This window comes from Lissotriton helveticus, chromosome 4_1 (assembly GCF_964261635.1).
Source record: "Lissotriton helveticus chromosome 4_1, aLisHel1.1, whole genome shotgun sequence".
Classification (NCBI taxonomy): Eukaryota; Metazoa; Chordata; class Amphibia; order Caudata; family Salamandridae; genus Lissotriton; species Lissotriton helveticus.
Window position 1 is genome coordinate 783248162 of NC_136063.1, and position 27990 is coordinate 783276151.

The following is a 27990-nucleotide window of genomic DNA, read 5'->3' on the forward strand; positions in this document are numbered from 1 at the left end:
TCCAGGAACAGCAAGACTAGTACCCCAGACCTCTGAAGATGAGCTGCCACCACAGCCATTTCTGTCGTGTACTCCAGAGTGGCACTGATGAGATCAAAGGGGAGCAAAGTCAACTGGAAATGCTCCTGTCCCACCACGAATCGCAGGTATTGTCAATGAGTTGGCAGGAGGGGATTATGAAAATAGGGGTCCTGCAGGTCCAATGCCATCATCCAGGTTCCAGGTCAGACAAAACCTGAGCCAGGGTGAGCATCTTGAATTTTTGAGCATCTTGAATTTCTCCTTTCAGAGGAAGGCATTGAGAGGGTGCAGGTCTAATATCGGCAAAGGGCACCAGAAAGTAACAGGAATAACAACCACCCTCCCCTTCTGCTGCCAGCACCCACTCCACTGCCCCTTTGGCCAAAGGAGCTTGCACTTCCTGCCGCAAAATGGGAGATGGTCCTCAGTCCGTCGTTAGGGGATGGTGGAAGGTGCGGTGGGGGAAAAATTAGTGGGAGAGCCACCTGTCCAAAGTGATCTTCTGCCAATCTGGAAAGAATTGCTGGATTCTGCCTTCCGCCAGGTGGCTGTGACCCATCAAGGGCACGCTAAAGAGGTTTGGCAGGTAGGGCTACAAGTGGGATAAGGGGGTTGAGGGTGTAAAGACTGGGTGGCATGCTGAACTTGGCTATGTGGGCGGTGGGCAGCTGAACTGCGACCAGGAAATTGCTGGATCCCCTGAGGGGGATGGACAAGCTGGTGATAAGGGGTTCCTCCTCCAACCCGCAAAAGGAGAGGTGGAACTGGTGAGGTTAGCGAGGACGGAGCAGAGAGGCCGAGCAGTAGCCATAATCTCTTTAAATAACTCGAAAGCAGAATCAGCCTTGTCACCAAACAGGCCAGTCCTGTCAAAGAACATGTCACCAGAGAACCCAGTTGATCGCAGCCAGCATGGCAGCAAATGGCAATACTAGTGTGCAGCACACACGATTCTCAGAATCCTCAAGCACACCTCACTTGCCCCTACTCTGGCAGCACTTCACTGGCTGCCAGTTAAAAAAAAATACAATTCAAGTCACTCCAGTTAATCCATGGAGTCGTATATAGGAAAGGACCCCTCCCAATTCAACTTCTTATCTCTCCCTATGCACCCGTATGAACTCTACGTTCAAAGGGTCGAGGCCTTCTTCTGGTTCCCATGATTAAGAAGGTAAGAAGAGGTGGAAGCTCCTTTAGATGTCTAAATCCCAAGCTCTGGAACGATCTTCCGTCCTATATTAGACGAGAGGAATCAGAAATATCCTTTAGGAAACTACTGAAGACCCATCTATTCTAGGGACACACAAATATTCTTATTCAGAGCAAGAGTTCTTACCGGCACTGGGAGGCCTGTTGGGTAGCCATGCGCTATATAAATCCTGGAAATAGAAATAGTGCCATTAGCTTGCCCAGTGGAACTGGTGATGTCCAAGCCACAATTATTCTGTAACTTGGCCGCATCACAAGCATCCTGAATTACTTGAGCCAGGACAGGGCGAAGGTTGTCAAGCATACCAGGGAGAACTTACACCAACAAATCAAAAAGGGGATGTGCGTAGTGCCCCAACAAGCAGCTGGTGTTGAAAGAGCGGAGGGCCAGGCTAGTGGAAGAAAAGACTCTCTTGTGGAATGTTTCCACTTACTTAGATTCCTTCTCAGGGGGAAGTGGTATGAAACGTGTTCGGATTCAACAGATTAGTGAAGCCCTGAACCACAAGACCGTTGAGTGAAGGGTGCTGCAACAGTAAGGCATGGCATGGCAGGATGATGGCACCTGGCAATTTGTAGGTTGGCGGAGGACCAGAGTAGGGTTTGGCCCAGACCCCTAGTAAAGTGTCCGTTAGTGCCTCATTAAATGAGAGAAGAGGCTCAATAGACGTCTGTCCTAGTTGAAGGACCGAGGGTAAGAAAATAGTTTTTTACCTCCATGGTGGGGAGCTGGTGGTCAAAAACCTTGGCTGACCCACGCATAACCATTACATTGGAAGCAGATTCCTCTGTAGCAAGTACGCTAGGAGAAAAAAAGAGCAGTCTGAGGAGAGGGATTGAGGCAATTAGCCTCCGGCAAGTCTTTGTTTCAATTGTCATCATTTTAGGACTCAGCAAACAGATCACCCTGGTCTAGACGTCAGAATCAGTACCAAAGAGGGAACGCAAAGTGGACTGCCTCCACTGAGGGGTTGGTATATCCAAAGGAAGAGGAGGCCCCTCAGGCGGATTGAGGAGGGACTTTGGGGTTGATGGACTTGGCATACCCATCGAGGAACCCAGGGGCCGGCACAGGTCTTGGGATCAGAAACGGGGTCGACAGTGGAGCTGGAGACAAAATGGGCACAGGGGGTCCAACTGGCGCTGAGGGCCAACATGCCTGTGGTACTCCAGATGGAGGTCTGGGGTTCTATGGGGGAGGAGCCACACAAAGAGAGTTGGTAGGGGTCCGAAAAGCCAGAGCACAGCTGCGCTGAACTCTTCGATCTGAAGCAGGGTGGAACTCCGCTTTGACTTCTTGAGTTTCTTTTTAGACTTACCTGAACACTTGGAGCGCAGTGAAGTCTGGCCTCTTGAAAGGCTCCCATGACTCTGGAAATGGGAACAAGGCTGGGAACGAACTTTGGACGCAGACCGCGTCATGGAGGTCCTCGACACGTAGTCCTCTTATTCTTAGCAACATAGAACAACTCCTCGCATTCCCCGATTACCTTCAGGCTCATCAATGCAAAAAACAGCCCGGGCCTTAGAGTTGTGGCTCGAACACAGGGGCAAAAGAATACCTGGTGGGGATCTGTCATAGAAATTTGTGTGCCACAGTCTCTACAGGGCTTGAAACTTGTAGTTTTTGGGAGTGGCATTCCTTGCACACTGGAGAAATTTGAGGTCTAATGTCTCAGAGAGATACAAAGGGAGTTTTGGATCCGCACCTGGTGGTGTGGAAAGAAAGGAACTGTTGTCAGCTTGCTGGGGTAGCACCTATTTAGGCCATACAAGTAATTTCCAGAATGAAACACTGTCAGTGCATAGCCGCAAGGCATCTACTTCTGGCACACAGTGGCACGGCTGAAAAGTTTCCGGATCCAGTCTGATGCCTGGGAAATATTCAAAAAGTGAGGAATCTGTGTCTCGAATTTTCCATCGAAAAGTGTTGCTCACTGCAAAGGTGTTCGGTGGACTAAGGCTGAACATTTTCTAAAAAATATATTTTTGCTCTCAACTCCTCAGGCCTTGCAGGAACAATGCAGCTGCAACATATATTAAATATATTTATTTTTAGTCCTTTGTTACCCGGGGTTTGAATGTCAGGCATGATTTTGTTGACTCTCTCTCCTTAACCTTGTCTGTTCCCCTGCTCATTAAGTGGGCAGTATAGGGACTATCTTGGGCCCTTGCTCAGGCTCTTAGTGTAGACATGGTAGGCCTCCCGATGCTCAATGATGAGACTATTCCTCAGAGACGAGTGCTCGGTTTGGCTACACGGACCCATACGTTTTCTTGAAGGGTGGGCGCTAGACACTCTGCTAGTTTGGAGGGCAGGAGGTTTTGTTACCGCCGAGCAGGTAGGCAGGGTGGGGGGGGGGGGTTGGGGAGATGCAAGGTGGAGTAGTAGGGTGGGTGGGAGGGATCGGAGTTGGGGGTTGATTTTTGTGTTACTTTTGTTTTGGCATGTCACTTTCGATAGGTCAAGGGAGCAGGACTCGGCTGCCGAGGAGCTTGTGGTGTTCTCATTGGCAACAGTATTCAAGATTGCAAGGACATCCTTCCCTTTCTTCCTCTTGCTGTGCTCCTCAGAGGGGTGTCTTGTATCTACGACATTGGGTGATGGGTACCATGAATAGACAGAAACTCAAGCTGTTATCCTGGAATGTGAATGGGCTGGGTGACAATATCAAAAGAGGGGTGGTTCTCCAGTTCTTGAAGCGGCACTCACCGGATGTCGTCCTTTTGCAGGAGACCCATCTGTTGGGTAATGGTTGTAAGGCCCTATCTCGGTGGGGATTCCAGATGGCTGCTCATTCTGCCTTTGGTTCTGATTCCCGGGGGGTGGGCATTTTAGTTCGCAAGTCCTTCCCCCTGAATGTTAATAAGGTCCAAACGGACCCCCCGGACAGGTGTTGGAAGTGTCTGGGGTGTGGGAGGGGGCTGCCCTTAATATGGTATCGGTGTATGTTCCGCCAGGCTTACACACACAGGCATTTATAGATCTTGGTGATCTCCTCCTGAATCTACCGGACGGGAGACTGTTGGTTGGGGGCCATGGGCCTGGTGGATATTTGGAGGTATTTACATCCCAGCGAGCTCCAGTACACGCTTCTCTCGGGCCCCATCGTAGCAGGTCACAAATCAACTATGTACTCACACTTGCGAACCAGATCCATAATGTCCAAGAGATTCAGCATTTGGCTAGGGGAATTTCGGATCATTCACTCGTGCTGTGCAGGATGGAAGTGGGGGAACCCACGGTTGGCCACGTGGCACCGCTTAACGCCTGGTATCTCACTATTCCCTCAGTTAGGGATAAAGTATTGGGTGAAACCGACCTCTATTATCAGTTCAGATGAATCAGGGTTCCGTTAGCTTGTCCATTTCCCTCTGGGAAGCCTACAAGACTGTTATTTGGGGGGTAGTGTTGGGACAGATTGCTGGGCAACGCAAGGAAAATTCCTCGGACATTGTGCGCCTAGAGGGGGAGGTCCTGGTCTTGGAACGACCAGTTCAAATGCAAGACTCGGAACAATCGCATCACAGGCTCCGAACTAAGATGAAATAATTTTCTGACCTGGCCACTGACGCGGCTAGGGCACAATACAGGGCGACTCTCAGCAGGATTTATGATGTAGTCGATAAGGCAGGCAAACTGCTGGCATGGTTGGATCGTAGAGAGGGGGCGAGGCGAGTGGTGGTGGAAATTGGAACCGACCAGCATTCTCGAGTTATCGCGCTGCAAGACATTGCGGACGCATTTGGGCAACACTACCGTTCCCTATACACTTCCAGCACGACCTATTCGGAGGAGGATGCACTATCTCTACTCCGCGAGATAGACATTCCAACCCTTACTGCGGAGGACAGCTCCGATTTGGAGCAAGACTTAACTTTGACCGAAGTGGAGAAGGCATCCATGACTTGTGGGGAGGAAAAGCATCGGGTCCCAATGGGATCCCCATAGAATTATTTAAGCTGACGGCGAATACCAATGCCCCTTATCTTACTGATATGTACCAGGAGAGTAAAGAGATTGGAATCCTTCCTGAAGACCATAAATTGGCCACCCTCATCGTCAGCCACAAGCCGGGCAAACCTGCAGATCAGTGTTCTTCGTATAGGCCTATATCGTTGCTAAACTGCGAGGCAAAAATCCTTGCGAAAGTCGTCGCCACTCGTCTGGGTTTATGCCGGCAAGAAACACATCTCTTAATCTCCGCCGATTACATGGAGTTCTTTGCAGGGCTGATACCATAGGAGAGGATGCCTTGGTGGTATTCTTGATGCTGCATCGGCCTTCGACCCCATATAATGGCCCTATATGTTCGCGGTGCACCGCAAATAAGGCTTTGGCTCGGAATTTATTAATTGGGTGCGCCTTTTGTATTGCCAACCATTGGAGCAGGTGGCCGTTAATATTCGCAAGTCCCCTGTTTTTCCCTTGGGAAGGGGCACCAGGCAGTGTTGTCCCCTATCACCGCTCCTTTTTGCCTTGGCCTTGGAGACCCTGGCGGCGTGGATCAGTTGGGACCCAGCTATCAGGGGCCTGAGATGGACTCACGGCTGGGAGGACCGCATATCTTTGTACGCGGATGACATCCTGCTTTATCTTGACTCCCCGGCGAAATCGCTTGCCGTGGTTATGGACAAATTTCACATCTTTGGCAGATTTGCAGGTTACAGGATCAACTGGTCCAAATCTGTGCTCTACGTCCTCCATGGCCAGAAGCCCCGACTTCCTCTGGATTGTCAATTGACAGAGGCCGTGGCGGGGTTCAAATATCTGGGAATCTGGGTATCCAAAGACTTGTCTAGCTATTGTGAGACCAACCTCCGGCCTCCGCTAACGAGCTTTAAATCAGATGTCCAGCACTGAAAGTCGCTTCCCCAAACTCTTCTGGGGCGTGTAGCGCTATTTAAAATGATGCCCCTTCCCCGACTTTTATATGCGCTACAGAATACACCAATTTCGGTAGCAGCGTCTTATTTCAAGGAAATAGTCTTTGGTGCAGGAATTGCTTTGGGAGGGTAACCCCCCCGCATTGCCACGCAGCAGCTTACACTGGGTGGGTGCGACGGTAGAAATGGGCTTCCTGATATGAAATGGTACTACTGGGCTTCACAGCTCGTTGCCGTCAACCAATGCCGGTATAGGCGACACGATGACCCGGCCTTCCGGATAGACCGTTGGCTCCTCCCAGGTGGCGGCTTCGAAGGGGCGGTGTATAGTAAATCTCCGTTATCCGTCCTGTCCAGTCCGACTAAACATGCTGTGCTCGTGTGGAAAGACGCTACCAGGTGTCGGAGTTGGGAGGGTAAACTCACCAGGGCCACACCGCTTTGGCACTGTGACCGATTGGGTTGATTGTCGCGGTCCCAGGGATTCGACAAATGGGAAGCCATTGGTATCTCCAGAATTTGGGACCTATGGAAATCGGGCGAGGTCATTTCATTCTCCCAAATGCAGCAAGAATATGAAATGGCCAATTCTGAACAGTTTCGGTATCTCCAAATCAGACACGCTTTGCGCGCAGTTCTCCCAAAAGGGACTGACCTCCCTGAGTCCTCTCTGCTGGAGGACAGGATTTTGGATGGCGACTTTCCAGAGAAGGCTATATCCCTTATATACAGAAAGGAGTAGTTTCTGTCCTGTAACTCCAGTTCTGTAGTAGGGGTATCTCTGTTATAGTCATAATCTAGTGAATAGTCCCGCCCATGTGCGAGGACCCCGGCAATCAAAAATAATCTCTTAAGTTGTCAGAAAATTGCAGAACTGCAAAGACACTTAAGAGAGAATTTAAAGACAAATAATGCAGCCTATATCCACAGGCTACACTGTCCAGTACTTCAACTAGAAATTCCACCAAAAATCCACAAACAGCAAAGCCTGTCCAGATTTCCCTTGCTTTAACAGCAAAGCCCCTCTGGAATGATAGAGAGGAAGGCATGGACAGACAAGCCCCATAGGCTGCCATTATGTGGCTTAAATAGGGTACTGTGCCTTTAAGAGAACTTTCCAGAACTTCTCCCAGTATCCCAGAATGCATAGCAGGTCCCTCTCACTTTCAGTTCTTTTTGAAGGCGTAACACGCCAGACCTGTCGCATTCCTTAAATGAACATCTCTCTCCACCGGGGAGGTGGGAGGGCGCTTATGACTATAACAGAGATACCCCTACTACAGAACTGGAGTTACAGGACAGAAACTACTCCTTCTGTAGTAGGGGATCTCTGTGTATAGTCATAATCTAGTGAATAGAATGGCAAGCCCATCCCCACACCAAAGCGGCGGTGGAGGAAGGAGAATTAACACCACTATTGTGCGAACAGATTTCGCAGCGAAGCCTGCCCAACCTGAGCGTCTGCCCTTGCATCAGTGTCCAGGCAGTAATGCTTAGCAAAGGTATGGACCGACTTCCAAGTGGCCGCCTTGCAGATTTCTGCAATCGGAACATTACGGAGCAACGCTGTCGTGGCAGCTTTGCCCCTGGTGGAATGAGCCTTAGGCTTAAATCCTAAGGTCTTATTAGCTTTTTGGTAACATAACTGTGTGCAGGACACAATCCACCTGTCGCAAGACCCGTCCTGACTGATCCATAATTGATAAACAATTGGTCAGACCTACGAATATCTTTGGTCTTATCCAGATAAAATTTCAACACCCTCCTAACATCCAGGGAATGTAACGACCTTTCCGCTGGAGATGAAGGATTCTGAAAAAACGTAGGCAAAGTTATGGTCTAGTTGACATGAAAATCAGAAATAACCTTGGGAAGAATTTTAGGGTGAGTACGCATAACAACCTTAGCAGCATGAAACACAGTATAAGGTTTTTGGCAACACAGCGCCTGAATTTCACTCACCCTGCGGGCCGATGTAATGGCCACGAGGAACGCCGCCTTCCAGGACAGGTGCTGCAACGAAGCCTTATGAATAGGTTCAAAAGGCTCCTTCATCAACCTGGACAGCACCACATTCAATTCCCATGAAGGCGAAGGAAGCCTGACAGGAGGGAACACTTTCTTCAAGCCTTCCAAAAAATCTTTGATCACAGGGATCTGGAAGAAGGAAGTCTGCGAAGGGCATTTCCTGTAGGCAGTCAAAGCAGCAAGATGAACCTTAATAGAATGGACATTAAGGCCAGACTGCGCCAACTGTAGAAGATAAGGAAGGACGACATCTTCCTTACAAGTCGTCAGATCATAGTTCTTAGACTTGCACCAGATACAAAATCTCTTCCACTTGTACGCATAGGAAGTCCTAGTGGAAGGTCTCTTAGACTCCTTCAGTGTGTCCATACAATCTGCAGGGAGATTCAAATGACCATATTGCACTATCTCAGGAGCCATGCAGCCAAACTCAAAGACGAGAGGTTGGGGTGCAACATCAGCCCCCCGAACTTCGTGAGAAGGTCCGGCCTACACGGCAGTCGAATGTGAGGAAGGAGAGACCGGTGAAGCAGGTCCGTGAACCACCACTGTCTGGGCCATTCTGGGGCAATCAGTATCATCCGCGCCCTGGACTGGGACAGCTTGACGAGAACCGTCGGAATCAGGGGAATGGGTGGAAAAGCGTACAGAAAGCTGTTCGACCAGTTGATCCATAACGCATTCCCCAGCGTCCCCGGCTGGTAGTACCTGGAGGCGAAGTCTCGGCATTTGCTGTTTTCGGCGGTGGCGAACAGATCTATGTCTGGAGTCCCCCACCTTGCGAAGACTTCTCCTAGTACTTCGTCGTTTATGACACATTCGTGGTTTTCCTGAATCAGTCTGCTCAGTGCGTCTGCCTGAACATTCTGCACACCTGGCAGATGGGTAGCCGTTATCGTCAGTCCTCGAGCCAGAAGCCAGCGCCAGATCGCTTGCGCCTCCTGCGACAGGGTGCGTGACCTCGAGCCTCCCTGCTTGTTGAGGTAATACATTGTGGTCGTATTGTCCGTTTGTACAAGTAGAGAGTTGGTCTGGAAGGACGGGTGAAAAGCCTTCAGTGCCAAGTGAACAGCTCTGAGTTCCAGGAAATTGATGTGGTACGTGGACTCCGTCGGGGACCACGTCCCTTGAATCTGTAGGTCTCTGGAATGCGCTCCCCAGCCCTGGAGAGAAGCATCCGTCATGATAGTCTGAGTGGGAATGTCCTTGTGGAAGGGAACCCCTCTGAGGAGATTCTCCGCTGAACACCACCACTTCAGAGACTGAAGAGCATGCAGAGATAGACGTATCTTGTCGTCCCAAGATCCTCTCCTCTGATCCCACTGATCCTCCAAGCACTCTTGCAACGGTCTCATGTGCAGCCGTGCATGGGGCGTTAGGAAGATACATGAGGCCATCGAGCCTAGTAGAGAAGACACCGTCCTCACTGTCGTGGATGGAGTGGTCATAAGAGCCCGAGCCTTCCGAAGCAGTGATAATCGTCGCTCCTCCAAAGGAGACACGCTTGCTGACAGCGTATCGATGGAGGCTCCCAAGTACTGAATGCACTGGACTGGAGTCGGAACAGACTTGGACATGTTGATGTGCAACCCCAGCTTGTTCAAGAGAACGCACGTCTTCTGGAAGTGCGCTTGCGCTTCCGTGAAGGAGGAGGCCTTGATCAACCAGTCGTCCAGGTACGGGTAGACAAACACCTTGTTCCTCCGTAGGTGTGCGGCTACCACCGCCATGCACTTTGAGAATGTTCTCGGCGCAGACTTCAGTCCGAATGGCAGTACTGTGTATTGATAGTGATTGGCGCCGACTTGGAACCGCAGGAACTTCCTGTGTTTGTGTGCAATGGCCACATGGAAGTATGCATCCTGGAGGTCTATGGCACACAGCCAGTCTCCCCGTTGCAGCTGAGGATAAATATGATGCAACGACAGCATGCAAAACTTTTCTCTGCGAATCCACTTGTTTGCTTGTCGCAAATCCAGAATGGGCCTGAACTCGTTCTTGTCCTTTTTGCGAACCAGAAAGAACCGGGAGTACAGACCTCTTCCTCTTTGAGCCAGAGGTACGTCGTCTATCGCCCTTTTCCTTAACAGGATATCGGCCTCCGCCTGGAGCTCGCGCAGTCGATACTGCGAGCTGACCGGAGGAACTGATGGAGGCGGGCTGGTGAACAGAAGACTGTATCCATTGCAAACAATATTCAGCACCCACTTGTCCTGAGTAATTTTTTCTCCACTCTGCCAGAAAAGATTGAATGCTTCCCCCCACCGGAGCGGGTAACAGTTGCAGGGGAAGTAAGTGCTCAGGGCCTGGACCCAGCCTGGCCCTTAGTCGCTGGGGCCGACTGATGGCCGCCTCTGCCTCTCTGGCGCTTCTGGAACGGTCTTCTGAACTGCTGCTGTTGTTGTTGCTGCTGTTGTCCAGAAGACTGGCCACGCCCTCTGCCTTGACCACCGAACCGACGTTGGAACGGACGGTACGACTTCTTGGCCTCCTTGGGCTTCTCCAAACCCACCGCTGTGAGCGTTTCGGCCTCCCCTTTCTTGCGGGCCATTTCATCATCAGCGTGCTTCCCGAACAGGGTTTCGCCAGAGAATGGCAGATTGGCAACCCTTTGCTGAGCGTCCGGTTTCAGAGACGTAAGGCGGAGCCATGCATGACGTCGCTGGTTAATTCCGTGGCAGAAACCATGCGCGGCCAGCAGAGAAGAGTCGGCTGTAGCGCTGATGACTTGATTCGCCACCAACATCCCTTCGTTCAGCACCTCTTGGAAGTCTTCCCGCTTGTCCCGCGGTAGGAGCTCCACAAACTGTTGAAGGGATTCCCAGAGGGCTCTGTCATACCGACCCAACAAGGCAGTGGCACTAGCTGCCTTCATTGAGGTCGCCGAGGTCCCACAAACTCTCCTCCCAGACGAATCGAACCACCTAGATTCCTTATCTGGCGGAACTGTGGAGGAAGGTGTGGTGGCATGCTGTTTGCGCGCCGCCGTCACAATCACCGAATCTGGAGGGGGCTCCATCCTTAGAAAGGCTGGGTCCGAGTCCGGAGCCCGGTACTTCTTCTGCAGTCTGGAGGGTGCCGCCTTAGTCACTGCTGGGGTGAGGAAAAGATCCATGGCCGGTTCTTCCAGACCCGACACCAGTGGCAGTAACGGCCGAGACAAGTGCTTCTGGTGGAGCGTCTCGAAAATGACTGATGTCTTGGGAGTGGGCACCGTCAAAGTAATGCCCAATTTCGCCGCACCACGTAACAGTACGTCCTGGAAGGACACCAGATCATCGATCGGCGAGACTCTCGTGTCTGGCGAGTCCGACAAAGTCGGGGAGTAGTCCCTGGTCCCAGACGACCGGGTCCGGGAACGAGACCTGTGTCTCCTGTGGCGCGTTCTAGATCGTGTGGAAGACCTGTGACGCGAACGTTCCCTTCTCCTGGTGCGGGAGCGTGACCTCCCAGCACGTGGGTGCTCCACCGGTTTCCGTGGAGGCGTCTTCCGCGGCCTATCCTGAGGCTTCGGAGTAGGCGTACCCTTAGGAGGTGTCGGAAGCAGAGGCAGCGACACCGACCTCGGTGGCCTATGAGGTGGGACCGGTGGCGGAGGTTGCCCCGCAGGGGACAGCGGAGGAATCGAAGGTAGCAGAGGATTAGCCGGAGGAGCCTCCTTCGGTAGAGGCGGAAGAGTCGCAGGCCTTGGCGGTGTATATACCACCGAGTACACCGTGCCAGGTGACTTCTTCGGGGGAGGAGCCTGTGACCCAGACCCTCCAGAGCGCGAGCGACGTCTCCGACGTCCTTCCTTGGATCCAGCGTGACTTTTCGCGCCAGAATCCCTTCTGCGCCGCTTAGGGGAGGAGGAGATCCTCGGGGACGCTGACCTCTTCCTGCTCGACGTTGAGCGTCGTTTTTCAGGTGTGGAACGGCGGACCCCTCGACTCCGGCGTCGAACGCCGTCTCCTCGACGCCGAGTGCTTCTTCCTCGACGACGACCGTCGCCCCCTCGACGACGAACGGTCAGACCTCGACGGCGAGCGTTGACTCTTCCTCCTCGTCGACCGTTTCCTCACAGTCCTCGACGTCGAGGAGCCCCTCGACGGCGAACTGCGTGACGGCGACCGGCGGTGTCGCTTCGACGGCGAGCGCCGGTGCCTCCTTCGTTGACGGCAATGCCTTGACTCCGACGACGACGAAGACGCCGTCGGCGGTGACTTCGACGGCGACCTACCCAGGCCTCTCGACGTCGACCTTCCACGCCATCTCGACCCGGAGCCCCGGGGAGAAGGGGAACACACCGTCGTCATCCCTCTCGACGTCGTCGTGGATGCAATCGACGTCGACGGAGACCTGGACCGTTTGCTGGTCTTCCTGCCTCTGGGGAGCCCCCCAGAGGCCTCAGCAGGGGAAGAGGGAGCCTTCCCAGCCTGCCCAGACCCACCTGCAGCCTGCAGACGCCTCTCCTCCAGGCCTTGGAGCCTAATCCTCAGCCTTTCCCTCAGAGTCCTTGTAGAAAAGGTCTGGCAGATGTCACAATCTTCAGGGACATGCTCTTCAGGGAGGCAAATAATGCAGACGTCGTGTGGATCAGTCTTGGCCTTCTTCCTTCCACATGCTGGGCATTTGTCGAATAAAGCAGGCATTTTAGATCCCTAAAAAGCCTGAACAAACACACAGAAGTGAAAGGAAACACCAAGAAGCAACTGAGAACACTTTTAAAGCCAAAAAGTGTACAGAAACTCCAATAAACCCTTGAAAAAGGGAGAGCTCAATGCACCAGGGTCCTGTAAGCAGGAGCCGGAAAAAAGAACTGAAAGTGAGAGGGACCTGCTATGCATTCTGGGATACTGGGAGAAGTTCTGGAAAGTTCTCTTAAAGGCACAGTACCCTATTTAAGCCACATAATGGCAGCCTATGGGGCTTGTCTGTCCATGCCTTCCTCTCTATCATTCCAGAGGGGCTTTGCTGTTAAAGCAAGGGAAATCTGGACAGGCTTTGCTGTTTGTGGATTTTTGGTGGAATTTCTAGTTGAAGTACTGGACAGTGTAGCCTGTGGATATAGGCTGCATTATTTGTCTTTAAATTCTCTCTTAAGTGTCTTTGCAGTTCTGCAATTTTCTGACAACTTAAGAGATTATTTTTGATTGCCGGGGTCCTCGCACATGGGCGGGACTATTCACTAGATTATGACTATACACAGAGATCCCCTACTACAGAAACTCATTAACAACATGCCGGATCCCTTCATCCGCCTCAGATGTAAATGGGACCACGATGTGGCTGGGCTGGATGACGAGGAGTGGCGGGCTGCAGTGGCGTCTCCGCGGGAGGTCGCCATTTCTTCTAGGTTCCGACTGGTCCAACTCAAAATCCTTCACAGAACATATTTGTCTGGACCCTCTCTGGTCCATATGGGCTACGCCCAAGATGCTAATTGTGTACGGCACTCTGGGCAAGAGGGCGCCTTTATTCACACACTGTGGGAATGTGCTACAATACAGAAATATTGGGGGAGGGTGGTACGTATGATGGTGGAGGCGTTGGGACAGCAGATACCATGTAATATCAAATTGATTTTGTTGAACATCTGGGACCCCACAGACCTCAGTACTAAGGAGAGAATTTGGGTAGCGCTGGGCTTCATGGTAGCCAAGCGTACTATTGCACGTCTATGGAGGGCCCCTAACCCACCCAATATTGCCGATTGGACCAGGGACATGGACTGTTGTATGGTGACGGAGGTGCCTATATATGTCTCTAGAGGGTGTCCGACGAAATGGTCACAAATATGGGGGTCATGGAACACTTTTCGTGGGGATATATGTGAACCACCTGAGAGCAGGGAGGAGGGTGCTGCTGTAATGGTATAACATGTGATTTTTGACGACATTTGTAATGTACTGTGCCATGAGTGATTGCTGCTGTGTTAATGTGCTTCACAGACCCTTTGAACATTGTGGTGCTTTGATTGTTTACATGCCTTTTAAAATAAAATAAAAAGAGGTATAAAAAAAAAAAATATATATTTATTTATTTTTAAACAAGGAATAAATAAAGTTATTGAATAATGTGGTACCTTGACTCATACGCTGAAGGTTCGAAAGGGAACAATTTGGAAGAGCTTTCCACAAATAGAGCACCTCAATGGCTGCCAGCACACACAATTCTTGAGTTGGAATTTGCTTTCTGAATTTATCAGCCTGCAAACATTATAAAAAAAGAATTACCATATGAATAAAAATAAGCATCCATCAATCTAACATAGTACAGTAACAAGGAAAAATACCTGCCATCAGTAGAAGTTTTTCTGAGGTCACAAATACCTTGGTTGAGTTACAGTAATGAAAAGGCTTTAGTCCTACAGGGAAACGTTTTAAAACTAGACAAATGGTTATCTGGCATTTTCTTTTCTTTTTTTAAATATATGTTAAGTTCCTTGGTAATCGTCCCAGAGCAAGCCTGGACCAATGGGCAGCTCCAAATGGTGTGGAAGAAGGAACCTGCACGCCCATACATTTAAAATAACATGGATATTTTGCTCTCCCCATTGCATGGGGCTTCCGCCTATCATAGTATAACCTATGAAGAATGTTGAACTGTGTCAGATGAAGTATCGATTTTATTGCTACTTCTCTCGGGTGCATCAACACCGCCTCCCAATCGATATCTTCCAAGGCCCCCACATCCTCCTCCAATTTCGTCTGTAGTTGGAGTAACGTATTGGGCATAGTATTATTGGGAGTTTTGTAGGTTAGTGAAATCACATCCTTGCCCAATTCATCCATGATCGCCCTTCCAGTGGGGCAAATTCTGGCATGCCCTCTCCAGGTAGCTGCTTTTATCCCCCATGCATGTCTTATCTGTGCACATCTCAAGAATTGATTCGAATTTATTCGATATTCGGGCTGTAATTAGGAGAATGGCATCAAGTCTCCCTCTTCTAACAGTCTTGCAGAGACCCAGGAGACTCCAGGCCTCGAAACCCCGTATTTTTCTCTAGAGTTCCCTGGCATTGTTTATCATAAGCATGCACTACCTAAACTGTCAAGAAGATTTTTTGTCGGTTGGGTCAGCTTGTCATTACCTATGGGAACACAAAACAACTTCCGTTTGGCTTCATTTCGCGATATGATAAAACTTAACACATGTGCTCTATCAAATTTCTCTCAAACATTGTATAACTCTTTAGACCAGTGATTCCCAAACTTTTTACAACATGATCCAGAACAACAAACCTTTGTGACCACCTAGCTTTAACGTACATGAGGTAGGACAAAAAATACTTTTAAGGAGAACGGACCAGCAGCACTTTGCTGCCTCCTCCTCAAAAGTAATAAATTAATAATTATAATTAAAAAATAAACTAAGGGGCAGAAACGGGGAACAGGAGGATACAGCAATGGGGTGTGGAAGTTAGAGAGAAAAACTAGAACTCGAGGGAGAAGCAACCATCAAGAAAGCAAACAAGGGGAGAAGCACATGAGGACGAGTGTAACACAAGGGAGGCGGGGGAGAAGCACATGAGGAAGAGAAGAACACAAGGGAGACAGCTGGAAAACACATGCACTCCCATGGAAAGCTTAATTAAAAAGAAAAATGTGGTTCCCGAAAAAGTAAGCAGTGGAAGGGTTCAAGTAAAGAGGCCATGCTTTGGGGAGGGTGGCGGGCTCATTGGACAACACACAGAAGAGGAAGGCAAGCCCACACAAGACAACATATAAAAAGCAGGCTAAGAAGAGTGCCAACAATGTCAACCAATGGTAAACAATGGAGGGTTCGAAGCCCTCTGTAAGTTCACAGTAGGTTTTTCGCAACCAGGCAGCTTACGCTGTCTGGTAGGCTTGACATAAAAAGCAAAGTAAAACAAAAAACAGTGCAGGATGGGCTACTCATGCCTTTCATCAGATTATGTGTAAGATCGGCAGTGATACTGAAGCGATGCACTACAATGTCCCTTTTCTTATGGTACATTTTAATCTACTTAGGTAGGAGTTACATTCAATTTTATACAATTTCACTTCAAAGATCAGTGATCAATCACACCTTTCAAGAATTGTTAGAGTTTTCTACATATTGCTCATCATCAATAGCTCTTTGTTACGCTATGGAACAGTAACAATAGCGGGTAAGATAAGCGGTATACGACTTCACGCAGGAGCGTGCAACTATACAAACTCTAATTTTCAAAGGGGGACCTGAACCAGTACATTCGGTCCAAAGGGATAGAGGATACCAATAATCATCCCTTGTTGTAGGGCAGAGATACGCATTTGGCCATTTTTAGAAACAGCGACTGGGCCAGTAACCTTGAACGCCATAGGTGTGTGATAGAGTGACTCCCTCACAACAATCAGCTTGAACCAGAGGAGTCTACATTCACCTTCCGTCCCCAGGTTTAAGAATATACAATACCAGCTCTGATTTTAATCGTCCAGTAGGATCTTTTTAGACTCCGTTAATCATGTTGTGGTTATTTGTATAATTACTTAGAGGTTTTTAACTGATTACATGTGTATCATTTTCATATATATTGTGTTGAGAGTCCACAAAAGTCTCTGTCTTGAAAAAGATGGCGATATAAGAGTCAATCGAAATGCGCCGGCGCTCCATTGAAAAGTACACAATCTGTCAAGTGGCTAGACAAATGAGTATTTTATGAATTGGATAATACCTGGCACTAGCGGGAACGTTTTTCCTCACGGATGTGTACGCTACTTATGACACAGGGTTAAGTGTCTTGTAATATGTACTCTCTCTCTCTGTTTTATTTTTATTTTTCCATATTGGTTCTTAACAAAAAGTGCTATTAGGATGGTCTTTATGTGTTGTCAGAATTGTTTGTTGAACAATATTGCTATCATGTATTATGGTCTTTAGGATTATTTGTGTATTTTAAATGTTTTTTATTCAATAAATTGATTTTGAATTTTATTGCATCTGATGTGGTCAGGATTATCTATTGGGAATATATGGTCTCACTTCCCATGAATGCAGGTGGTATGAGTGATTAAGAATGAGTGGAACAGATTGGATTAAGTGGTGATTTTTTTCTCCAAAGGATAAAACTTCTGTGATACTACAGTAACAATGGGTACAACATAATTGATAGTGGAAGCCAATCTGACCATGGTGAGGCGCTCCAAAGAGTGGAGGAGGCAACTGCCTCCTTTTAATTGCACAATTAAGATTTTGGTTTTGGCTGTCATACCACAATACCAGCCGTGTCAGTAACTTCTTAACTTCTCGAACTCAGAGAAAGATAAATGTTTTCTCTGCAGGGCTTTTGATGAAGTCTGTAGCCTTTCCTCCTTACCTTAGGATGTAATAGATGGTGTCTGACTGAGCACCAGTTACCCTGGGTTCTCTGACTCCCAATACAACACACCTTAGCATATGGACCTCGCCTTCCTCCCTTGTGCTGTGTGGAGCTAGGCAAGTAGCACACTGGTTGTCTTTATAGAAGGGAGAATCTTCATGCTAGTCCACTTACAAGCATCCCGGTGCATAGGTTCTCTATAGGGGCAGATCGCTGCTTCTATCGCATTCACTTTTGTGTTGGTGCCATCACCTCCGGAAACAAGATGGAAGAGCACCTCTATTATCAGCCTAGATATACATCCAGTAGTATTTAACTTCTAATGCTGCCAGAGGCACTTTCTGAAATCAAGTGGCCATGAACTCCAACACGAGTTAAAGTTAGATTTTTGAGGGGGGGAAGCATTCCTGGTTCCTAACACTTTCATGGACGCTATCAGATAAGATAATCTCTCCTCTGGTGAAAGGAATTCCCAAAAAGGTATCAAGAGAGGAACTTTTGAAAAAGAGCCTCCACAGAGGGTTCGACTAGGTTTATGGTCCTAGTTCAGACAGATAACCAAGAAGTGAACAAGGTGCAGGGTGATTTGAAGCTATCAGTAGACCTCTCTTCTGAAGTGAGATTTTATGAGTTTGTCATCATTCTCCACTACCAGACTTCGAGTTGAGCAGTCATGTTCTAAAATGCACTTTACATTTCAAGCTGTACATAAGCATGTGTGAAATATCTCAAACTGTTTATGGGAGGGGGCCAACAAAAAGCACATCAAAAAGCAGATGCTAAAGGAAACAGACAGGCCCCATCTATCGAGCTTCAAACATATGGGATGCATTGATGATCACTTCAACCTCTGAGAACTCGATTGAGTACTTTGGATCCAATATACACTACATTTAACGTTTTTTGGAATCAGGAAGTACTGACAAAATTGCTACATCCAAGTCCTTCCACTTAGCCCTTTGAGCTTGTTAGATGTTTCACAGCTTTTAAAATAACAATACAACTATTCTCCTACACAAAATGTAATTGTATTTTGTGTAAATGGTTCACTGGGGTACTTCTACTTTCCTGCTTTTTACAAACACTTCAGCATTAACAACACTAATGACAAGAACATCCAAAAGGCATCCTAAGCTCCTTTGATATCATGTTGCTTTGGATTGGCTTTAATGTGTGGTTTTATTTTTCTTACAGCATATTAATATAAAGGAATTAAAATTGAAAAACATAGCACACATTTTTAGCAAGGAAGGAATAAAATATCAAGCTACTGATTACGTTTTGTTATAGTCAAACACATCATTTTTAGGTCAGGTGAAACCAACCTCTTATGTACAATTCAAAGAGAATGGGCTTTGGGTTAGCCTTTGCTCTGAGACAGTGACAATCATAATGGATTTTAGTCTCACCGTCAGGCTATGATGTGCGCTAGTCTGGTTCCTAGGGAGCGATTGCACTGCAATTCATGGGGAACACTGCTTTAAGCATGTGGCAGGAACTTCTTGGTAAATACAGAAGTCATCTTGAAAAAAATGGCTTTTTCCACATAAAGCAACAAGTGCCAAATTAGATTCAAATGCTTACTTGACATGTAATAATACAGGAGTGTAAATGTTCTATGATGATAACTTGTCTGTGTTATCTTTAAAGAATTTTTGCTTGTGTGCAAAAAGTTCCAAAAAGAATAAAATAATACTATTCCTCAAACATACCACCTGACAAATATTATACAGCAGTTGCATACTTTTCATATTTCAAGTAAGGCTTTATTTCTTATTTTAGTTAATGATTTTGGATTGCCTGAATCTTTTGCACAAAACTAGAAGAGACAACACGTATTGCCCGAGGGCAATCATCACATTTCAAGGCCTTTCTTGGTATAAGTTGATCACAGCTGCCCACTCTCCAGTTTTTGTTGGTGACTGTCCCGGCAAGTTGGAGACTGTGAACCTTAAATGATGCTGATTATGTGGGTTGGAAGGAGTGGGCAGAGCTGTGGGACAGTGGGTGTGGTAAATTTTCAAGTAGGTAATTGATAGCAGTGCTGCAAAGTGTCCCTGGAATTTATTTCAAATGTTGGTAACTAAAACTAGCATTCCACATAGAGACAAGGGCTTCAAAGGGGTGAGAACTATATGTTTACATACACCCCACAGAGGCAAAAGCAATGCTTTGAAGGGGAGACAAAAGTTTGTGGGACAGTGCACTGAAAAATTCCTTCTAGATAGAAGGGGAGTAGTGCCCCCCATATGCGACTATCTTGGCTGTCGTGTGCAGCAGGTCAGTGTGAGATTGCAGTGATTGGAAGTGGAGTGTGTGGCCCACCACATTTGCGGTCACAGAACACTTGCAGTTTAACACCCTCTTCAAGAGGGTGGTAAACCATTCGCAAACAGGAAGGAGTCCCCAGGGGACCCGTTCCTCTTTGTGAATGGGTGCCCACATTTTTTTTAAGGGCACTAAAATAAGCCGAAACATCCAGGCAGCATTTGCATCTGCACCAGCATGCGACTACCCAACAAGGCTATCGGAGGACAGCAGTAAATCACTCTAATCATCGATGACTGGATCTCAGACCTCAATGGCTCAAAGTGGTTCTGCAAACTAGACCTCAATTCAGACTACCAGAAGCTTGAATTCAAGGAACACTGCTGATACATAACCACCTTTTTGACTCATGTTGGCCTTCGCCACTACTGGCGACTCAATTTTGGATTATCATCGGCCTGGAAGGTGTTGCAAAAACCTTACAGGAGGTCCTATTTGGGTTGGATGGAGTTATTAATGTCAGCGACAACATCCTAATACATGCCCCCACCATGGAAGGCCAACAGTGTCGACTAGAGGCTGCCCTAATGCAGATCAGTGATGTAGGGCTGGTGCTCAACAAACAGAAGTGCCAGTTCCAGCGACAGGAGATAGCATTTTTACAGGTCTATCCTCACAGGCAAGAAAACCTAAATTGACCCGGATAATGGGGAGATATAAAAAAAGAAACAACCCCAACCTCTCCCTCGGAAATATGCAGTTTCCTCCGATTAGCGACCTACTGCAGGTGGTTCACCCCAACCTGGCGGCCCTGGCAGGCCCCTTGAGACACTTAATGAAATAAGAACAAGCATTTCAAGCAATTAAGGGGGCGTTTCTACAAAACACCATAGTGGCATACTTTGACCCGGCTAAGGAATCTGAGATTGTCGTGGATGCAAGCCTGATTGGACTGGGTGCAGTGCTCCTGCAGAAAACTAATGGTACAAGATCCCACAGCTGGGGCAGATGACTACATCCACTGAGATGCAGATAATGGATGCCCCTGCAAGATGCAGCTGACCAACATCCCTAAAGCAACGAAGTCTGGTCAGTGCCTCATGAAAACAATACAGGCGACTCTGTCAAATAAGTGTAAGGAATTGCTTAGAAACGTTAATGAACATGACTACCAGCGCGCCCTAACTGTGTTTGGAATGTGAGGAACAAACTCCATGTCAGCAACGAAGGGATTTTCCTGAGAGGCCATCAAATCGTAGCCCCACAACAGAAGAAACACCGGACACTAAACATTGCAAATAATGGACATCAAAGGGCGATGAAGAACAAGGCGCGGCTTAGCCAGAAGGTCTGGTTCCCAGCAATGGGCATGAACCTGGAGGAACTCATGACCAAGTACCACTGGTCCTCACAACTAGGAGCCTAGAGGGAAAACAAGGGACTCAGGTTACCCTCCACTCAAAGTATTCTCAACAAAGAAACCTGGTCCCGGTTATCAAAAAGTGCTCATTATAACATCACCTGCCTACTATTGTGCGAAGATATACTTAATCTATAGCACTTTTACTTTGCTAGACAGGGTGTGCCTCAATTCTCAAAGGTATGGGCACAAAATAATCAGTGTCACTCTGTGTTTTTATTGTCGTGTCTATGTCCGTGTTTTTACAGGTGTGAATGCTGGAAAATTACAGCAGTGTGTGGCACAAGCCCCCAGCCCTGAAGAAGTTGCCGACCATGTAAGACAGGCAACGAAACATGTTGGCTTCATATAGGTTAAAACGAAGCTCAACAGGAGTGTGTTGGTTTTAATAAGAGTAGATACCCAGCAACAAATAAAGAGTATCACTTAGCTAGAGGTATCCAACTAATTTTTAGCAGGGTACAGCATTGAATAGCGATTCTCTTACCCAGGGGGTCAGGTGAATATAGATGTAAGCAGTTAGGATCACATTTGAGTTCTTATGAATCTCTTACACTTTTCTCACCACATTTTCGTTTAAGGTTGGAAGGAGCCAATGATGATAGGTGGAACAAACTGACGAGTACCAGTCAGCAGTTCCCCGGTGGTTGCTCCCGTGAGGTTCCTTCCTTCCTCACACACATTTTTTCCATAACACTATGAGAATTGTTAGGGAGGTAGTAACAAATGTAGACATAGACACACAGCAGTTTTAATAGAAAGAATTGAGGCACACCCTGTCTAGGAAAGTAAATGTGCTATAGATTAAGTATATCTTCGCACAATAGTAGGCAGGTGATGTTATAATGAGCACTTTTTGATAACCGGACCAGGTTTCTTTGTTGAGAACAAGTACCACTGGTGCCAAATCAGAAGGGATCCAGACAGGCCAGCTCCGATTATCCCAGAGAGTCCCAGTGACGACCCCTGTATTGACATCAGTGTGGCTTTGCGGTCGCCTGCAGATGGGTGTCACATGTTAGACATGTCAGACTCCTACTCCAAGTTCGCTGTAGTGAAGGTGCCAATAAGTAGGAATTTTGATCACACCAGGTGCACACTGGACAAAACATTTGCAGTTGTTGGAATCCCCTCGAATTTAAAAAGTGACAACTGTCCTCCCTTTGAAGGCCAGGAGTTTAAAGAAAACATGGATGTGCTGGCCATCAAGCACAAAAAGGTGACGCCTCACTGGCCACAGGCCGACTGAGAGGTAGGGAGGCTGATGAGAAGACTTAATAAGACCCTACAGATTGGGGTGGAACACCAAGACAACAAGGAAGATATTCTCCACCAGACTCCGGGAGAGTATTGATGCAACCCACACAACACAACTCACAGAGGATCAGCTGATGTCCTGTTTGGGAGAGCCATCAAGGATGTAATTCCTCATGCGAGCTCATGGTTCCAAGAGCCTCGTCTAGATGAATGGGCCAGCTAGAGTTGCAGAGAACAAACCAATGCCAAGACCAGTAAGACATGAAGAGCCAAGGACTCTGGACTCCAAGTGGGCGACTTGGTGCTTATACGCATCTGGCAAACTAGGGAGAAACATTGCATCACTTTTTGTTTTTTGTCAATGCATCCCTTATTTTAAGCCACCCCTTTGGGAACTCAGAAGAAGGGCACGATGATCACAGCTACGAGAGGACACAATCAAATCACGAGGAATGTATTTGCTTTCACGAAATGGTACACAATTCAGCCTGATACAGGGGATGAGCAACACTCGTGTGTACTGGATAGTGACCCATGGAGTGAATCTGACCCCTTGGGGGTCCCGAAAGCCCACACTGGCTCTCGCAAAGAAATTACATCTATCAACCTCAGGAAAGATCACCAGACTGAGTCCAGAGTATTGGCACTCGATTAGCCCAAGAGAAGATGTTCTCATATCACCTGAGGCCACAGTTTCGCAGGCCCAGAGGCGATAGTGGAGACTAGACAAAGTATCAGCCACTTCTGTGGCAGAGACTGTAAAGACAGAAACTGAAGAGCATTTTGATTGTTTTTATTGTTCAACGATTTCGATTGTTTGGGAGGAATGCGGCTGCCCGCGGCCCCGCAGGGGCCCACCCTAAAAAGGTAGCCCTTTAGTGTCAGTTGGGTACTTCCTCACACTCTTCCTAATGTTGGGACTCAGGGAAGAGTCCCCCTACCTGGGCGCACTAGGTGCGTCACTTCTGGCGCATAGTGGAGGTGGGAAGGGTATTTAGGACTCTCCCCTCCATTTTGGGTCCTCTTTGGTGCCTGACATGCCGTCTCCCACCCTACCGCTTACCCGACGTGGGGCTGTCAGGCAAAGTACAGAGGACCCTGTAATGTTTTCTTTGTTGTTGCAGGCGGAGTTACAGGGCGATCTGGAAGCATATGGGTACAGAAGGGTACCTCGGCAAGAGCACAATAGGGGTGCCAGAGCCAAATCTCAGGATCCTCATGGGAGGGTCCTGGAACAATACGTCGGCGCCCCGTTAGTCCTTCGGGCGGTTGTGGGCCTGAACAACGAGGGCTTGCCTTGCTACGCTCTGCCCTGAAAGGGGCGTGAGTAATAATGGACCAATGTGTCACATGATCCAGTAAGGGGATCACCCCCATATAGCGCTGACTGGGTTCTCCACAGTGCTTTGCTCATCAGGCGGGCAGGGCAGCATAGGTGGGTTACACCCACCATATTGCATACTTTTGCAGCAATATTTTTCCCAAACAAAAGTTGTGTTGTGTATTTATTTATGCATGCATACTGTGTTATGTTGTGGGTGGGGTGTGTTGCCAATAATGGGATTATGTAATATGCCACAGGGCACGCCTGTGGTGTCACATGCACACATGCACCTGGCCAGGCGTCCTCCGCATATCGCGCAGGGGCACCATTAGTTGCTCCACGGGCAGGATCCATGGTACGGAGGCCCTTGTCTGTGTCCACACAAAGCAAAGGAGGGCCGTGACATCATCAGGACGTGCCCGGGACAGGTGCATTTAAGGCATCGCGAGGCGGGGGAGCGGCCTCTCTTTCTCTCCACCACTGTCCAGCTCTCAGCATACCAGATCTCACAGGTCCAAGAGTTATGCATGCTTCACAGGACATTTATAAAGGTGAGTTCAGTAGATAGAGGGGAATGGTGGGGGGAATACCATAGTGTAGCCACGGATGTGAGTGATGTTGCAATGCCGTTATGGTTTCCTTGACTGGCAAAATATAGAGAATTTTTGCAGCTCTCTTATTTTACATTTAATAGTTGAACTAAATGCACATGTTATTTCAATTTGACTTTAAAATGACATGAGGTACAACAGCAAAATGTTGTGACTCCGTTGGCACATATGGTGCCGAATAAGAAATGAAGTATGCGTACTTAACGGTTACATTTAATTTGGGCACAGATTAGATACACTTATTGCTGTATGCTCTGTAATTCCTTTGTCATTGCTGTATGCTTTACACAGAGGGGGCTTTTTGAAAACAACAAGGGAACCCAAAGAAGTCGGCAAGGGACCTTGGGAGTCAATATTATTAAGGCAACAGTGGTCCATTACAAATAATAATGCTTAATCAATAAATATAGACAAAGTCGTTGCTATATTTGAAAGCGACATGCCCAGCCGGGCAGAGGTCTTGATATTTACTTTTCAGTCAATGTAAAACATGAATAACACACAATATACAAGACAGGGCACAAGCCTGTACCCAGTCAATCACACAAGAAATATCAAGACAGGGAACAATTAAATGGAACAAACAAAAGGGCTAAGGCAAGAGCTTAACGTTCTGTAAACTTGTTAATCGCACAGTTTTGATTATAAAACAGAACAATATTGACACCTTCACACTTTTAAAAGGCAAATAAATCATTCCATGTGTGTAAGGTGCTCATAGTTGTCGACGGCGTTTCGATACATTTAACACATTCTACAGATCTCATCAGGACATTTAATGTATGCCTAATAGTAAAGCAGCCTCATTTGCCAAGAGGGAAGCCAAGGGGTTCAAGGCTTATTGTGTACCCGATCACAGGAATTTCCGGGCGGGCTGTTGCTGTGCTATGTTGGGGTCAGCTTGGATTCGATTCCGGTAACAATGTGCTTGTGTAAGACTGAAGAAGGGCCAAGATTTGGTCAGTCAAAGAACGTCAGGTGGACCACAATCGGGAATATAGGGACGTTCAAGATAGTCCGGTACGATAACCGGTAGTTAGGATGCAGTACTGCTCAATCGCAGGTGCCGGTAGGTACACTGAGGGGGGGGGCGGCATAACGGCCAGAGACAGGTTCGCCTTTCGGCATCGTTGCAACATACTCTGATAGGAAGGAGGTGAGCTGTTATTCTGGGAATATCTCTACATCTCCCTGTGCAAATGGCGCCCCTCCACGTCGTGCAGGGGGCAGCTGGCCAAAACTGGCCCTCCAGAATTCTCACTGTCTGCCCGGACACTGTGCAGATGAATTTCGTTGCCTCCATTCTATATAGGTTTGAGAGATCTTTACGTATATATAAATTGCTTTCAAACAGTTCAACAAATCACTGGGAAGAGTCACACAAGTTATCTGTAAACAGCTTCCTGTTTGAAACATCTGGCTGTCCTCTAAGAAAATAATTGAGAGAGAAGTCTGAGAAAGCTGAAGAGGCTTATGATGTAACTTTCTTACCTAACTAGTTCAGGGGGATACTCTTATCAGCAAGATTAAGGGTTAGAGGCATGGAGTCGCAATAAACATATGCATATTCAAAATTCTGGGCAGATACTAAAAGTGTAACTGTGGGGGAAATGCATTTTTAACCCGGTTCCAACAGTGTTCAAATCCTACTCTGGGAGTCCACACATCCATAAGTAAGTATATCTTTAGTTGCATGATTACATAAAACCATCACCGTGTAAAACAGCTGTGTTAAAATCTCTCCAAATTCATAAAACCATACTTTAACTCTAAATGAGGCCATAATATATAAAAATAGCAATATATAGATTGTCCATATGAAAACCTTTAGTCATGTGCCAGAGATTGCAGTTTGCTGTATACTTTATGTGAACCAGCAGTATCCAAATTCATATTAAAACTTTTAGTTGTAAGCCAGCGGTTGTAATTCATTTTGACAGGAGCAGAGACCAGGGCTTTATGTCCAATAAGTGGTATTTGGCTTTATTTCTACTGCCCCCATGAGGCGAGTCAAAAAAACCTACATACAACCATAATTTAACTCTGAATGTGGCCATTAAATGTAAAATCAGCAGTGTGCAAATTATTTATATTAAAACATTTAATCGTGTGCCAGAGATTGGGGTTTGCTGTATACTTTGGTAATGTAACCAGACCATGTTAAGACCTTTAGTTATATGCCAGGGCTTGTAGTTCATTTTGATGAGAGCAGAGACCGAGGATTTGTGTCCGATGAGTCAACTAAGTGCTGGTGTTTAGCTTTATTCCTGCTACGGCCATAAATCGAACCAGGCGACAAGCTAGCTGGATATCCCCTCCTTCGAAGCATGCTTTCACTGCTTATCTGCATGTTCTTATCTGTTTTCCATTCAGGGCAGGTTTTAATATAATTCTTAGTTCCTTGTCTAATCTCTTACATATGCACAATAAGTGTAGCACGTCTTCTTTTGCCTCACCACATAGTCTGCACAGTGTTGTTGACTGTGTCCGCTTCCATGGTGGCAAATGCAGCATTGATAGCAAAATGCCAAGCCTCAGTTGCAGGTATTTTTCTTTCTTTGCTCTAGTAAAGCCTGCACCTAGATATGGTTGGGGCAACATCTGGATTAGCCCTGTATAACAAACCAGCCATGTGCCCTCTCGTTTAATGCAGCTTTGTCCTCCACAAGGGACAACCTTTTGATCATTTTATTTACCAGCTCTTTGAAGCTTTTGTGGGACCCAACGTTATCCCAAGGGTCCCGTACAGCCAGACAGTCTATTGAAGCTTGTAAATAGGTCATGGCTGCGCGGTCTTCTTTCTGATTTAGCTCATGCCATAAATACACGTTCAATGTCCCTATTATTTGATGCCAGCATTTACCGTAGGCACCCTTTCATGCAATTTGTTGCTTTTGTAGACCGAACTCTAATCTTATTTGTGCCGGGGAGGTGTACTGCGGGAGGTTAAATATTATTCTCATTGTCCTGGACACCGTCCTGACCAGAATGCCTGCATCTCTTCCTCTTAGGCACTCGCTTCCGTAGGTGATGGTAGAGAGGAGCCTCGCTCGAATCACCTGAAGTAAAGAGATATGGCTTGGTCTAGTTATTTTATGTTTTTTAAAGCAACCGCTAAAGCAGTCCCTCTTCCTGTTATGGCTGATTTCTGTCGGAGGAACATGCCTTTACTGTCCAATGTAATGCCCAGATATTTAAATTCTGCAAGCATTTTCTCTAGTGATGAAAAGTTTGTTGTAAAAAAGGTCCCCCATAGTCAACCAAATGCCCTCCTTCCATTTACTGACGGACATAGAGTCCGCTATTTTAGCAAAGGGTTGCACCACCCATAATGGCATATATGGGCAATGACCTACCACCTTTTTTACTGCGTGTTCCCATATTTGTGCCACATGTTTGATTGTGTAGGGGCAAGCGTGAGGGACACCTGCACCCATCCTCAACAGTCTGTAATGAGTCTCACTCATAAGTTCCCGCGAGCAGCCTTTTCTCCCAGTTAATATTTACATCTAACTAGTGAATGGCATGTTGGAGTTGGGAAGCCATGTAATAAATTTCCAGATGAGGAACCTCTAACCTCCCTCTCTGCCATGTTCTGTGTAGTGTCGCTAGGCTTACCCTTTTACGGTTAGATCCCCACAGTAATTCTATAATTAGTTTA

The 27990-nt window shown here is 47.4% G+C and overlaps 1 protein-coding gene across 1 annotated transcript in view; it reads right to left on the reverse strand.

Moving 5' to 3' along the window:
- The window catches only part of TTC39C (tetratricopeptide repeat domain 39C), a 497992-nt gene that overhangs the window by 93221 nt on the left and 376781 nt on the right, over nucleotides 1-27990 (reverse strand). The window contains exon 10 of the mRNA XM_078687417.1: nucleotides 14210-14333. Coding sequence (XP_078543543.1) covers nucleotides 14210-14333 — 124 coding nt within the window. The remainder of the gene's footprint in view (nucleotides 1-14209; nucleotides 14334-27990) is intronic.